The sequence below is a fragment of the Apaloderma vittatum genome, unplaced genomic scaffold (genome assembly GCF_000703405.1).
Source record: "Apaloderma vittatum isolate BGI_N311 unplaced genomic scaffold, ASM70340v1 scaffold1734, whole genome shotgun sequence".
Classification (NCBI taxonomy): domain Eukaryota; kingdom Metazoa; phylum Chordata; class Aves; order Trogoniformes; family Trogonidae; genus Apaloderma; species Apaloderma vittatum.
In genome coordinates, this window is record NW_009713039.1 from 26070 (window position 1) to 41744 (window position 15675).

General features: G+C 42.6%; 1 protein-coding gene across 1 annotated transcript in view; it reads right to left on the reverse strand.

Annotated features, from left to right (window-relative positions):
- Positions 1-15618, reverse strand: part of LOC104273014 (24-hydroxycholesterol 7-alpha-hydroxylase) — a 25760-nt gene extending 10142 nt beyond the window's left edge. The window contains exons 1-7 of the mRNA XM_009868192.1: positions 15442-15618; positions 7863-7998; positions 6305-6479; positions 4752-4901; positions 3772-3865; positions 2177-2275; positions 183-273 (exon numbers count right to left, since the gene is read on the reverse strand). Coding sequence (XP_009866494.1) covers positions 183-273; positions 2177-2275; positions 3772-3865; positions 4752-4901; positions 6305-6479; positions 7863-7998; positions 15442-15618 — 922 coding nt within the window. The remainder of the gene's footprint in view (positions 1-182; positions 274-2176; positions 2276-3771; positions 3866-4751; positions 4902-6304; positions 6480-7862; positions 7999-15441) is intronic.
- Between the last annotated feature and the right edge of the window lie 57 nt (positions 15619-15675).

The following is a 15675-nucleotide window of genomic DNA, read 5'->3' on the forward strand; positions in this document are numbered from 1 at the left end:
GGGGTTGGAACTAGATGATCTTTAAGGTCCTTTCCAACCCTGACAATTCTGTGATGCTATGACTCTACTAAACTTAGCAATAACATTGATTATTCCCAACCATTGACCAAGCATGGCCTGTGCTGGTCCAACACAGAAAAAATAATTTCTATGTTCCAGAAAGAAACACTTGGGTTTATTACCTGCTTTGCCAAAAACAGAGGCCAGGTCTTCCATGATTTTCTTGTAAATGGAAGGGTAAGAGAGGATGAAAACAAGGGTCCAAAATGCAATCTGAAGTGAGATGAAAGTACTTTAACTCAGCAATACGGAACAGAATTACAGCATCTTTGTAGTAAATCACAGAGGCAGGTAAAAACATTTGCACTTTTGTTGTTGTTGTTTGTATGCCTGTTGCATCTGGGATGCAGGGGGAGCTTCTCTTCCTGGGTAAATCCACATATAAGGGCTCAGATCCTGGGAGATTATGTCTGGTCATCTGCTGCATACTTATCTTCAGTGAACAGTATATACCTTTGGCCTTGAGCTTTGGAACACAGAATCCTTTCTTTAATTTCAAATAACTAGGTGTTGAAATGAATTACTAAATCGTTGTGTATGATTAGATGCATGAATGGAAAAAAATTAAATAGTAAATTCCTACTAAAATTAGCAGAAATGAGGTTAAACAGTTTGCAGGGCATTGTCACAGTGAGTCACACTGAAATGGGGAAAAAAAAAGTTAATTAACAGCAAACCAAGCAGGAGTATATCGCCTTTAGAAATAATTTGCTAACCGATTATGCAATGAAGTTGAAAATCAAGAAATATAGGAAAGGAGGAAATCCTCTTAAGTAGGATGAAACCAGAAGGAGTCGCAGCACTGCCGGGAGTCTCTCTCCTCCTGCTGAGCTAGTGGGAGATGCAGTCTGCTCACAGATCTGGTCATGGGCCATCTGTGCTGCTGAGGGACAGGAATTCGTACTGTTATTTCCCAAATAGCTCCACGTAGATGCAGCCTCCTTCTGCAAAAGAAATCTGGTAGCTTCATTTTCTTGTACAGCACCTGGACGCTGTGCTGTCACTCCATAGGCTAAGGAGGGACGGCTGAACTGTTTCATATAAATGGTTTAACATGCTTGTAAAAAAACCCCTTGGAAGGTGAAAGGCCCTTTTTCATGATTCCAGTCACCAGAACAGTGGTTGTGACTATTCTAAGAAAAAAACCAAAATATCTGTCTGCCTATTTACAGCTGAATATCACAGAAGTAAGTAATGATGACAGTGTTGTGGAAGGAATGTCAGTTATCCTGATAACAGAGAGTAGGCTATGCCCCTCACTTATACCAATGGGAATCCACAGAAACCTCTCTGAAATGCACAAAACTTCTTTAGAGTAAATTCTAGTGATATCCAATCTACAAAAAACATAGATGTATCCATTAGGAGTACATATAAAAATAACTCATTTTTTTCTTAATCACATCTGTAATGGACATAACTATGCTGGAAGCAGCTTAGTAGTCATGGTAAATAAAGGATGTTTTTGCTGCTATGGATTTTTCATTTGAGAAGTTCCTACAAATGTCTTTGGTGAGCTTAAGCTGTGTTAGATGTGTTTGGCTTATTAGTATACTTATATCTGTGTCATTAATCCGTTAAATCCGTTCCTAACATAGACAAAACTTAAGCGGCAGTAGAATCAAACTGCTGCTTTTCTTCCCCTGAAGCAAGACTGGCATTTGTGCAGCAAATCTCCCAAAGCAAAAGAGCTAAATTCACTCAAGGATTTATGCACAGATGAAGTTACTCTACATTGTGCTTCAGATATTCTTTACAATTGGTAACACCGGGCTGCTTAAAATAGAGTCTTTACTATAATACAGCCACAGTGCTTCAAAATAGAGTTAAATGCTTTTCACAGCTTAAGACTGTGATCTTAATAGCTGTGAGATGTGTTCCCAAAATGTTATGATAGGGCACATCATAATTTGGGAAAAACACAAGAAGAGCCTTTCCTGTTGTTGCTTCCATGACATTGCAGCCAGGGTACATTTGTAGGGATGCACGTGGATGTGATAATCCCTTCTTTGGAATACGTACAGTGGGTGTGACCTCTGGTTCAAAGACTTCTCTTCCCAAATGCAGGAATTTGAACAGGATCGAGAGAAAGTGTTTCTCTCGCCGATGTACTTACAGGGACAGCATTTGCTTGGGAAGCCCAGAGCATTAGGAGACCATAATTGGGAGCCAGATGTTTTCCTTGCAAGTTATCCAGGAGATGCTGCAGTAGTGTCTGATAGAAACAAAAGATAATAATGTGTATTTCCAAAAATATGTTAAAATCTAGTTTAGGGTAGGGCTTACTAGAATTCAAGGATATAACGTAAGACTAGTTTATCAAATTGAAGTAGTGTTAGTTGTGGGGATTTCTGCGGTCACAAAGTGGAGAGGACATTGTTAAGAGAAAGTGAGGCTCGCTCTCAGGCAGAGGGCCAGAAGCCAATGCACCTCAAGAATCCCTACTGAATACTTGCACTTCCCTCCATTTTCTTAAAGTTTTTAGGGGTTTTGGTTCCCTCGCTCCCCATTGTTGATGGTACGTGGAAGAAAGAAAAAAAGAATTTTTTTATACTTTTTTAATTCCTGCTCTGTTTTTCTGCTTTAAGGAACTTGAAAATGGGACTGAACAAATTGAATAGGTGGAAATGAAGAAAATGTTCTCTCTGTTCCTGCCAAAACGATGATTGTTATGAAAAGATCATCTGATATCTCAGCAAACTCCCTAGTTCCAGGTGTTTTTTTAGTGACCTAACCAGGGACTTCAATGGCTTGATGTTCTTTGAAACTATAGCAACTGTGTAATGTTCTAGGATCAGCTTTTGTTTGTATTTCCTTAAATACAGGGCAACCACGTGTTCAAGGCAAAGCTTCCTCTCTGCTTTTCAGAAAAGGAAAAGGCTAACCTTGAATAAAAAATGACCACTCCTTTTTCCAAATTCCCACCCAATCTACGACACCAAGTTCATGCCTCCTATTTCCTGCACCTTCTTACCCCCCACCATCCCTTCTAGAACCTTTCTATTACTTTATTATGAAAGAAATCGGGGTATGTCAAGTTTCTAAAGTCTAAATAAAACCTGATTTGTTTAATGATCTGTTCTATTATCAATTGTTAGATCAAAATTCCCAGGCCAGCCTGTCCTCATGTTTGTCAGCTGTACAGACAGAATTCCTGCCATAGCTGAGGAGAATAACCAGGGGGACAATTTATCACAGCTTTGACACAATCAATATTTAGGGTACTTGGCTTCCAATCCAGTAATCTGCTATTTTCTACTAGGCTGGCTGCTGGAGGATCTACTCACTCTACACCAGGGTTTAAAAATAGTACTTGCAAGGTTTTGAAATTTCACGGCGCAGTGCTCTCACAGAAACAACTGAAGAGGTCTTTCTCTCACCTCTTTCAACTGCTAACTGCAACGGCGATACCAGAGGCTGGCAATAGGTCATAGCTCTGAACCCTCAGGTTAAAATTCCCCAGAAGAGATCAGTTCTCAGAACTGTAGGAAATAAACTAAATTGAGGGGTAGGACTCAAAATTCTGGGTCTGTCCTAATGTAGGTGTCAGCAATACTGGACAATTAAAGTGCACTTTTTTTCTTTTTCGATTAAAAAAAAAGGCTGATGTATCTGGCTTATTTCTTCCCGTATGGAAACAATTCCTGCCCTCCATTCCTTCAGTCAGAATATACAACAAATTCATCTTGTTTCATAGCCTCAGATGTTTACCTTGGATGCAGTCTCTGGAGGGTTGGTCCTTTCAGCATCCAACACTACTTTCTCAAATAATTTTAGCAGCCATTTTTTGGATTTAGACCAGTTCCTGTAAAGAAAAGCAACAAACTAGAAGCACTTAACTGAAGCAGCACAAATCATCATTTCCTTTTCCATGAGAAGGGCTCCTTGGTTTCTTTCCTAAAGTCCCTGGGCAGCAGGCAGTTGATGAATAATCAAATATCAGTCTGACTGACAGGGGTGTTGACTACCATGAGGAACAGCACGTCTGAGACCTTCGCCTTGGCCAGACCTTATTTTGCAGCCAGGACCTGTGAGTGCAAGACTCCAAGATCTTCATATCTGCTTCAGCACAGGCTTTCATTGTGGCTTTGGACAGATTGCTTTTCAGGAATGATCCTGCCCAAGAAAATCAAGCTGACGTGTTTTTGAGCACCCTCAATTCTTTCTGAATAGTACTTTGAGATGATTAAGGTGCTAGCATGGCCCTGAGAGCACTGATAGGCTCTGTGAGCGCTTTCCTCCCTTCCTCAAGGTTTGGTTGCCTCTATGCAAAATCAACTCTGTGACAGTGCAGCCGTGTAACCTGGGATCAGTCTGCTGGGAAAAGAGCTAAGGTGTGGGAGAGAGCAGAGAGACGCCTCATTGGGATCCCCCTCAGCTTGGGACTCACATTTAGGCTTAAGCCTTTGCTCTTTGCCCAGTTCTGCTGCTCCTGGGCCGGTCTAAGCTGGACCTAAGTAAGGTTGTTTCCGCTTCACGCCAGGAAAATGCATGAGACAAGGTCAGAACATTTTTGAAGCACCTGGTTAAAGTCCTGCCTGACCTGGGGGTTGTACCATCTGACAGTGAAATTCAGTGGAATTCATCTGACAGTGCATCATCCGCCAGTGGAAACAGCCCTCGTGGTTGATATCCCAGCAAGCAAAATGCCTATAATGGATACATCACGTGCATCATCTCTGCTCCGTTACCTCAGGAAACACTCAGGCATCTGAGAAGCATATTCAAAGTCTTCATCGTACTTCTGAAAATGTTCTTCAAACTCCTTGATTTCACTCTGACTTGTTGGGCAGATGCCTTTCCCAAACAAAGTGTTCACCACTGCTGGATACATGACATGCCTGCAAGGACAAGATCTTCGTGATTTACAGGCCACAGGGAAGCTGTTGCAGCAGTTTAAGTTCAGGACATGGTGTGTTGGATTGCCAGCACTAGAAGTGTGGGACTCGGGCGATACAGAAGGGCTGGCACAAGGCTCACAGCCCTCATTACAGGTTTTAAGCAGAGGCTGGGATACACAGACCTCAAGCCAGTCCTCTGCATGTGGCTGAACTTCATCAGTTAGGGTTTGGTCACTTAAGCAAGTGGCAGAAAGTCTCTGGGTGCTGAGGCCCGCTTCTCCTCGTTAAGTATCCCACTTATTTCAGGTTAGCCCATATGGACCTTCTGGGCAAAACCTTCTGCAGCCACGCACCCCAAGAAGTTTTACCTGACTGAACAAAGCTTTTTCTGTTTTCTTTTTGTCTCATTCCTTCCCTATTTGCTCCTCTTTTATCCTGAAGACCCTGAGCTCATTTCCCAGGCCTCTTCACCTTTACTCTTCAGCTCTGAGAAACCCTCATGCAGTCTTTTCTGGGTTCCAGCCACTGCGAAACATGTTTCAGGCCACGGATCCTTCACGTTCTTGCTCTTCTGCAGATCGTAAGGCAGATGGAGCCACCTGCTGGTTTCTATGGATTTAATTCTGAGGCAGCTAATTAACAATCAGCCAGGGAATTGCATTCCAATTCTTTCACCCTGCCTTGGTTGGCAAAGCTGTATGAACACACTCCCCAGATTTACTGTGATGACTTTTATGTATTCTGTAGTTTATCATCTAGCATATGACTGGTTTCTTGGGGTTTTTAAAATATTTTTTAAATAAATAATGGCTGATTTGTATGCCATGACATACAAATGATGTAGCTTTGGCTTTCCCCAGAGATGGGAAAGCAGTAAGATGGAATGCCCCATGTACCACTTGTTTGCCCATGGCACCACTGACTCTGTTGTGGACCACGGCTGTTGCATGAAACTGTCAATTAAGGGATTTTTATTTTCTTTTTACAAGAAGAACAAAGTTCTGGCAGCAAGGTCAGTTGCGGATGTCTGAAGTTCTGGGCTAGGCTTGGCCTAAAACACACAGGGAAGTTTTTCATCCCGCTGAAGATCAAACATTCTGTCTGTTCATAAGTACTTTGTAAACCTGTGAAGCTTTTATCCCATCTTTTGGGAAGCAGGGCTTGTTGGAAGATACTGTGTTTTCTTTTTTCTTCCAAACAGGTAATTCAGATGCGTCTCCTAGCTGGGAAAAACAGCTTTAGATGAAATCCTGTCCACCTCAAACTGTGAAGCAACGATGATGAGTATCCTCACACAGCTTTTCTAAGACTTGAAAGCTCTGAGCTTCACCCACTTTACAGTAGCATCTGTACTCCCATAGCAGATACCCCTGTATTAGAGACGTGCTGCAAAATTCCCTTACCTTACCAGGTCATTGAGGTCGCCTGTGCCCTCCGTACCCAGATGTGCCATGTGCTCGTGGAGTTCCTTACACAAAGTGCCTGTGAACATGTGCAGATTTGAAGGACTCATTTTCCCCTTCATCATGCTGTAGAGGTTACCGTGGTTCTGATAAAACGCTTCTGCAGGGACAGAAACTAAATACAGAAAGAAATAGAAACGGTTTGGAAAGTAGATGAAGAAGATTTTCACTGCAAGATAGAGTGAAAATTTTTAAACATAACTTGTGATTCTAATTTAAATGCCTTAACACTCATTTTCCTGGAGTGAAATTACCAGAAAGCTTCCTTCTAATCCTGTAATTATTTTGCTGAGCCTTCTGCTCCTACCAGCCCGTGTAACATCTTCCTGCCCTCGTGAAGCCTCAGTGCCAGAATCAACAATCCAGAGATTTCCCCTGAGCTTCAGTGTGGGTGTAGAGATGTGCCTGCACTCCACAAAACTGACTGAAATGAAAAAACAGTTTGGGTCTTCATGCTATAGTAGTATCTCCCTTCATTCACACCAGGAGAGGCTGAGAGAGCTGGAACCGTTCAGCCTGGAGAAGGGATGGTTCAGGGGCATCTTATCTTATCCGTGTGGATAAATATCTGGTGGTGGGAGTGAAGATGGGGCCAGGCTTTTTTCAGGGCAGGAGGCAATGGGCACAAGTGGGAATACAGGAGATTCCACTGAGACATAGGGAAGTTTTTACTGTGAGGATGGTCAAACACAGGAACAGGTTGCCCTGAGAGGTTTTGGAGTCCCCATCCTTGGAGATACACAAAACCCAAGTGGACATAGGTCTGAGCAACCTGCTGTCGGTGACATTGCTCCAAGCAGGGGCTTAGACTGGGCTATCCCTAGCAGTGCCTTCCAGTCACAGGGATTCTGTGATTTAACCACTCTGCCAATTTGCTTCTCTCTCATTTCACAGCCCAAAATCGCTGCACCACCCAAGGATCCTGTCTGTGTGATTCCACCTGGATATGAGCACATGAGCTGATGGAGCGTGCCACCGTGGGTGGGATATATACCTCATCCCTTTCTAGCGACTGTTGTACTACAGGGTAACAACTAGTTACTGCCAGATGCTGATTTTCAGATTAAGTGATAGGACAACACACTATTGCTTCAGACCTGCTACACATAGGTGGTGTGTCTAGCCACGGAAAAGGACCTGATCTCAGACTGGGGTTGCTTGATGATAAAAGTCCCTAGTTCAGAAACCTTTGATCACAGAATCACAGAATGTTCGGGGTTGGAAGAGACCTCAAAAGATCATCCAGTCCAGCCCCCCTGCCAGAGCAGGATCACCTACAGTAGGTCACACAGGAACGTGTCCCTTGAGACTGAATTCAAATGGCTTTGCAGGTTTACAGTGCTGGATCCACATGAAGGCGTTTAATTTCATAGCATGGTTATGGGTTAAGATAAGTGTTTAAGGGATGGTCAAAAAGCTTTTAGGCTTTGCATTCAGCTTTACTGTTCCTGAGTAGCTCGATACGATTTCCATTAAAAAAGAGCTGGGTCTCATTTACCTGCATTCTTGACAGCTTGTTGTACTGCCTGTTCAAAATTTAAGTCTTTAGATTTAAAAAATGCTTCAGTTCCTTCTTCCTCAGTCACAAAAGTAAACCGTTTTCCCAGAGCAAATATTGTGAACACAGGTCCATGCTGGAACAAAGACAGATTTCATATTACTGTATTGTCAACACCTTTGACGGGAGCCCAGATGGGACCTCAGTGCTGCTGAGAGGTCTGCACACCGCAGCTCACAAGTGCACAAATGTGAACAGGAATCAGACCAAAATATTTAGACTTATAGGCCAGAAGGAGACAATATGGAGGCCTGCCTGACCTCTTGCAGAGTAGAAAGGATTCCTTCTCTGAGATTCACATTTCATATTTGAATTATATTATAATTCAAATAATACAACCTACTTGGATTTAAGAACCCAAGTGACGGATTATCTACTGTACACCCTGGCTGCCACAGCAAAGTACCCCCTATAAAAATCCATAATCCTACCTACTTCAATCTACATTTTTTTTAACAAAAACTCTCCACTCCTGCATCTTTTTTTTTAAAAAAAATTATTTTCTAGTTTGAAGGTTCTGCTAATATCAACGTTTTCTTTCTTGTATAGATGTTTAAAGATTAACAGCAAAACAGCTGCTGTATTTTGAGCAGAATAGATGGAGTTTGTTGAGACTTATACGCAGAGAAGGTTTTTGATGCTGTAAGTTGTTCCTTCATTTTCCTTTAATCTAATACTGTAGAGGCCTCTCGAAACTTTAGGTAATAAGTATTCACTTCTGAATTCCCACATTATTAGAAAGATTACTGATATTTGTAGATACGCTAAACTCGCAAACAAATTGCAATATCTAATGGCTGTCAGATTTGGCCATGAAAAATCAAAATTAAGAAATGAAGGATCTTTAGCATCTCTTTCTCAGCCGACACAATTTCCTACCTTGGAAAATCAAAAGCCTTGGAAATCAAAAGCCCAGCATTCACATTTATACGCATACCATCTGCTTTTGGCAACATTATTGTACATATGGAAAAGTCTCATAAAGCCTCCAGACACATCAAGGAACTTGACTTCCTTTTCCAGGTCACTTTGCTGACAAGGGGGAGAGTACTGAAAAGCCACAAAAGCTCCTTACTTACATGGTTTATGCCCTTGACTTTCACAGAATGGCCTAGGCTTAGAGATCATCTAGTCCAACCTCCTGTTGTGGGCAGGACTTTAACCATTTCTTTTGTTGTTTATGTCTGTATTGTAAAGCCTACTTCCTCAAAAGCTCTCTGAAGCCAAGGAAAAGATTCCTCTTGACATTGACTTTTTGATTGTGGTCGTCAACTGTAAATTATTTAGGAAGAATGACTGTTCAAATTCTCTGAGTGATAATAAATAAAATATTGTTTTATTAATAGCTGAACTGCTAAGATTGGGGTTTGTTGTGGAAAACAGCATGTCTTCACCATCAAGCTGGATAAAATCAGTGAATTTGTACTGTGTTTTTAAATTAGATTTTCTGAAATTTTAAATTAACATTAAAATGTACTTAAACTAATTTTAAATAAAATTAATTTAGAGCTAATAGAAATCTGCAATAACACTTAATTATTCCATGAAGGTCACACTCAATTAAAGATTGTAACACTTTATTTTAGATGATTATATGTGGGCCAAATGCCTAAGATCCCATTATAAACAACAGAGATTCAGTCTATGCAGTTGGGGGAGCCTAAAATCTGATTTGTATGACCAGCTGCTGCACACCTGTGTTTTTGAAGGTGAGCTGAACCACCCTTAGACTCCACTGATAAGACTGATAAGACTGTCCCCTCACTTTTAGTAAAGCTGGGATGTCTTGCTTACCTGTAAACACCTACACAAAGAATTTGCCTTTAAAACTCATTCAATTTCCTGAAATCTATTTAGAATAATTCACATCAAGAAAATTGAAATAAAGAAGCTCCATAAAGGACCTCCAGAACAAGTCAGCTTCACTGAACAGCACAGGACTGGTGGATATTCAGAGACACGTCTTTCAGAAAGCAGAATTTTGTGGCCAAAGAGGAAATTACAAATAAATAAGGTATCTGATAAATTAAATGTAAAATTAAAATACTAGAAAAAGGTTGAGGATCAAACCACTAATGGCAATCCACATCCCCAATAATAAAGATTTTTCTGAACATACGAGATACAGGAAGTCTCCCAGTGTGTTGTTGTGCCTGATAAATACCCAAGGTGTAAAGAAACCAGGTGGGGAAGCAAAGTGAGTTAGTGATTACATCAGTTTAAGACGAGTCCCACCCTGGAGCCTTCCACTGAGTGAGGGACTGAGACCTTGCTTCAGAGGAACTGTTAAGTAGGATAGACTTAAGCAGCTGCTGTGTAAGTAAGTGATAAATATTTCAATTCAAAACTCCAGAGGGATTAAAATATGAGGCTGCAGAACTACCTACCATGACCTGTTATATTGCCCTCAGCAACAGGAGGAAGGGCAGGGAAACATGGTGCCTTTCTAAAGGGCTCCTGAAGCAGGACATGAGAAGCTTCAAAGAATCATTCTAGTACTCAGCATTTTTTTACAAGCATTATCAAAGACCAGGATTAGTAGTGGACAAATAGGATATACTGAAGAAGAGCCCAATATAGCTTTTAAGAAGACATAAAGATGTGTGGTCTTAAACATATTCCTAATTCATTCCTTAAAAGAAGGAATTAGAAGTTTATGTGTAATCTGGAGTCACCTGAGAGTCTAAACCATGAGAAGACCTAGAAACATCACACAAGAAGTTCTAGAAGGAGCACATTCTGAAATGACCCCAAGATCTATTATACAAGTGCTAATTATCTTAGAGCTCTCATTTTGCTAAGAAATGAGAAGGGAAAGGACAGCAAATATCTAACCCATCCTGTGCTCACACCTTTATGTTTAATGTATGTCTCTGCCCTCTCCATCTCAGCAGGATACACTTGAGCTAGGAAAGGAAAAAAGATGCACAGCAAGCACGAATAAAGGTTTCAATGAAAGGAGTCCAAGTGGACTTAGATCCCAGGGAAGAGGTGCTGGAGAACCTCTCCTATGAGGACAGGCTGGAAGAGTTGGGGTTGTTCAGCCTGGCAAAGAGAAGGCTCTGGGGAGACCTTAGAGGAGCCTTTCAGTACCTGAAGGGGCTACAGAAAAGCTGGGGAGGGGCTGTTTTCAAGGGTATGTAGTCACAAGAGGAGGGGCAATGGTTTTAAACTAGAGCAGGGCAGGTTCATATTAGATGTTGGAAAAAAGTTCTTTACGGGGGGGTGTGAAATACTGGCACAGGTTGCCCAGAGAGGTGGTGGAGGCTCCATCCCTGGAGACGTTCAAGGTCAGGCTTGGTGGGACTCTGAGCAACCTCATCTAGTTAAAGGTGTCCCTGGTCACTGCAGGGGGCTTGGATTGGATGACCTTTAAAGGCCCGTTTCAACCCAACATATTCTATGATTCTAAGAAAGGTAATAAGTATTCCCACTTTCTCATAAAAGCCAATGGGCACCCATTAGAAGCTAGCTTTCTTCAGATGGTTCATGGTTAATTTATGGATTAATTGCTGTGGGATGCTGTGGAAACCAAAATTACACACAGGGCTAAAAAAAGAATCCAGATCATCTGAATGCAAATTCTGGCCTAGGGAGTCCCTAAAGTGTTGATGGCCAGAAGCTCAGAAGGAAAAGCAGACGGTGGCATACTCTCATTTGGATGTGGTCCTTACACCCTGTAACTGAGCAGCTACTAACAGCTGCTATTGAAGACATACACCTGAATAATTATGCTGATGTTCTAATGTCATGAAATCAGCTACTGGAACAAGCTGTTGACCAGTTCTGTATTAACCATCGTTGTGTTATAGGTGGGAACTAGCAAAGCATCGGCATTGCCTGCCAACTGCATGTCCTCATTTACTGCTCTGTCTGAAACAGTGTTTAAGGAGACCTGATGACATATGGAGATAGAGAAAGCAAAATTAAAATCCTGTTAGGATTTAGGGCTTATGAAGCTACTTTCACTTGTGAAAGCGCTGTCTTTCCCGAAGACTGGGAAACACTGCCCTAAACAGCAGTGCCATGATGAGAGGCAGATCTAGGCTTACATGAAAGTAATGCTCCATAGAAATAAAAACTTCAGTAAGATGTTCTCCAAAATCCCAAAGGAAATCAGGGAAACAGCCATTCCTCCCAGGGGCACTCTCTGGCAAGAAGAAACCCACCCCAGCTGATACAGCTCCAGCTGTGTCAAGACTCACGTCGGGAGCCGGGTGCACTGGGCTGGTTTTCTCTCCATTGGCGCACACATGAACAAGTTCAAAGCCATGTCTCCTCTCTGTCTCAGGGGCTTGAGCGTTTTGATCTCCTGTGCATGGGAGCAGGCTCACAGACCATTAGAGACTCAGCTGTGGACACTTGTCTTCAGGAACACTCCACCAGAAGCCTGGTCCTCTTCTGCAGCCTGTTTCCCCTCCACTAAACCTCACGCAGGATGCATGATGCCGTGTAGCTCAGAGAGCCAGCCCTCGAGCAACCACACACAGAGAGAATAAGGCTGAGAGGCTTCTAGCTGAGACCTGAGACATGGCACCATGTTCCAAATGCCATCAAGACACTGAGAGTGACGTATGGATCTAGAGGTCCATACACAGAGGAAAACAATCTCCTGGGTTTAACTGAACTTTTCTTGTTAGCTGAATCAGCAAACCAATAAGAATCATTTGAAATTCCTTATTAACTCTTACCAGGTTTGACAGGCAAAGTGGGGAACCACATCCCTTGAACCCTTCGTTAAGCAGTCCTATGTGTATTTTATGTTGTATGGTGGCTCTGGTTACCTACCTTGCCCATCCCAGACTGCCTGCAAATTTGCTTTAACTAGCCAGGCAGCTTTAGGAGGAAGAGGAGGTATCTTTTATTAGACCAGAGACTTAATATTTTATTAGAGCAAGGGATCTTTCTTTTCTTAGACCTGCTGATGACACAAAGGGAAAGTCAGACAATTCTTCCAGCCCATGTCTTCTGTAGGAGGAAAACAGAAGCAGCGAACTTCAAGCAAAGTGCAGGTTAGAAGCAGTTGAAGTCTGGTGTGTTGCTCCAGGTTTTGAGAGAAAATGCAGTGGGGGATATCCACAGAAGGGACAATAATATGAGAGTAAACTCTTTAAGAGAGAAAAAGAAATGAGTGACACTGTGATGGACTGAAGGATTAACCCAGGGCAGGAATTTTCTAACTGAAAAAGTCTCCCCTGAAGGTAATGACCCAACAAAGTTTAAGAGGTTTCACACTGCCTACAGCCTATTTCTGCACTAACTTGTACCAGGGCAGCTTGCTCGAACTAAGGACACTTAACCCCGTCCTGGCAAAATTCCAAAAGCTTGGAATTATTGCAGATGTATTTTGCAACCACCCCTTTTGTGGTATTTTGCGAGCCCTCGGTTAATGACCCCTTTGGCAGAAGCATCTGTTTTCGTTGGCCACGCTGTTCTGCAGCGTGTTCTCCTTTAAAAGCGAGCAGGCAGGAGGAGGTTTGCCTTGCTTGGCCTCAGCACATCCTACCAGCCTGGGAGCTGGGAAGGGAGGGAGAGAGAGATGCCTGGAGTCTAAGGGAAGGGGAGAGCAAGAGGGGCAGGGAGCAAGCCTGGGGTTGGGGGGGATGGAAGGGTCCCTCTTGGCCCAGGGAGACCCCGGGGAGGGGTCAAAAGTCAGAAGGATGCTGGGTTGATGGACTAAGAAAAAAGTCAGAGGAAAGGTTCTGTCTGCAAACACACAGTGAAGGGGAGATACGTAAGGAAGCTGCCTCTTTCTGCTTTGCTTTGAGTTTTCTCACATTGAATATGTTTGTTTCTCTCTGTCTCAACAAAACACAAGCTTTTTAAAGTCCTTCAGGTGTTTCTGGTGTGTCGCCTCTTTCTGCTTTGCTTTGAATTTTCTCACATTGAATATGTTTGTTTCTCTAGTTTCTGTCTCAACAAAACACGAGATTTTTAAAGTCCTTCAGGTGTTTCTGGTGTGTTCAGATATGTCAGCAGCTGCCTAGAGGGTTTCCAGGCACATGGACATCAAAACTGATGCGGAGCCGCTAAGTTTGCATTTGTACTTCAATGCATTCTTTAGTATGCATAAGTTTTGCTCAATCAATCTGTGGATGAAGCTCCACAAAAGACTCTTCCATCACATTTGCTTTAAAATCTCATCTAAGAGATTTTGCTAGAAGCTTCCTGGGGAAAAAAGCAACTAAAGCAAGCTTAAGTCATAGCGAAACATCTGTCCCCAAAAGGGATTGCACTAGAAAGGACAGTTTGGTGAGCTGCTTTAATCTGGGTGCCACCAGGATGTTTTCAGTAGAACAAGAATGTTCTTTAATAGTCTCGTATCAGAATAGTCAAAGAAATATTATAAGATCTTTTTTTTGCTTGATCAGTATATTTAAAGGATTTTTTTCTGAAATAGTAGGAAAATGGACTGGAATGAGTTTTCTTCAAGTCCTGCATTTCTGCCCTGAGGAGAATGAACAAATAACTGATCAGGGTATGCACAGATGAAAGACACAGGAAAGACATCTTAACATATGGTTAAACCCAGCCTGCCAAGCTCAAGGAAGCCAAGGAACTCAAGATCACAGACATGAGTTTACTCTGTGCTGCACCCAACATGCTTTAAGACAAGACAACTCTTGATGTTCTTATACCTCATCCTTCGGCTGATTATACTTGAACTTCTGCTTTCATTTAATGCCACAAGTTTGTAACAACCATGGCTGCAAAGCAGTACTTAGAAATATGAAATCTAAGAGTCCAAAATGAGCAAGCAAATTTTAAACATTCAGTATTTCTTTTTTTTTTCCCGCCAAATTTCAAGATGTTACAGTGGTTTCTTTTTTAGTTAGTTTTTTGCCACTAGTGGGCTGTTCAATCCTTCAGGATTGAATACCTGAGGCTGACTATATTGCACCAGTAGCAAATGATATCATCATCAGATGAAAATGGGAAGATGGGCTTTACACCAGTTACTACTAGCTGCCTAGAAATTAAGCATCTAAACTAAATAGATCATTTAGGTTCTCTGTATCAGACAGACACAGAGAAAGGAAAGCATGCCCAGGGGTTAAATCTTTGCACTCGTCTTTGATAAGTTTTTTAGGGTGGCAAAAGCTGCCTGCCAAGCGTGTCTGTGCCTCTCTTGTATGTTGAGGGACACCAGCTGGTACTCAGAAATTTCACCTAACTTTAGGCACGCAAGTAAGTAGTCTCCTGGTCCTGGTGCTGGGCACAGGGCTCTCCAGGTTATCTGAAACTGAGATTAACATGCAGCCAGTCTGCAAAAGCAAAACCGCAGAGGTCCTGGGTCCAGACAGAATGATCGCAGCACAGAAATCACGCCTGGATCGGCTCCACAATTTAGCAAAGTTACTGGTACAGAGCTGATCCTTCACCAGCTAAATGCTCCTGGTGTTATAAAACATGAGAGGAAAAAGGCAAACTTAATGCAGAAGTTTCTCCCTGCCTTTCCCCTCGCAGGCAGCCACCCTGAGCACGCACCCGCGAGCAGGCACACCGCCACAGCCATTACCTTGCTTCTGGCGTGCTCTATAAACTCCAGAGGAGCTTTCCCGAACTGAAACGCAGCTCCAAACCAAGGGATCCAGCTCCCAATGCAAGGAGGGGAGCTCGGGTTTCTCAGCTGAAACAAAACAGCCTTGACAATAAGAAGTCCCAGGATTGCTGCCAAGAGGAGGGCAAGAGCCATTTTGCCTCTTTGCTGCCTGCGGCGGCAGGCGCCCCCCGTTGCCCCGCCGCCGTACCC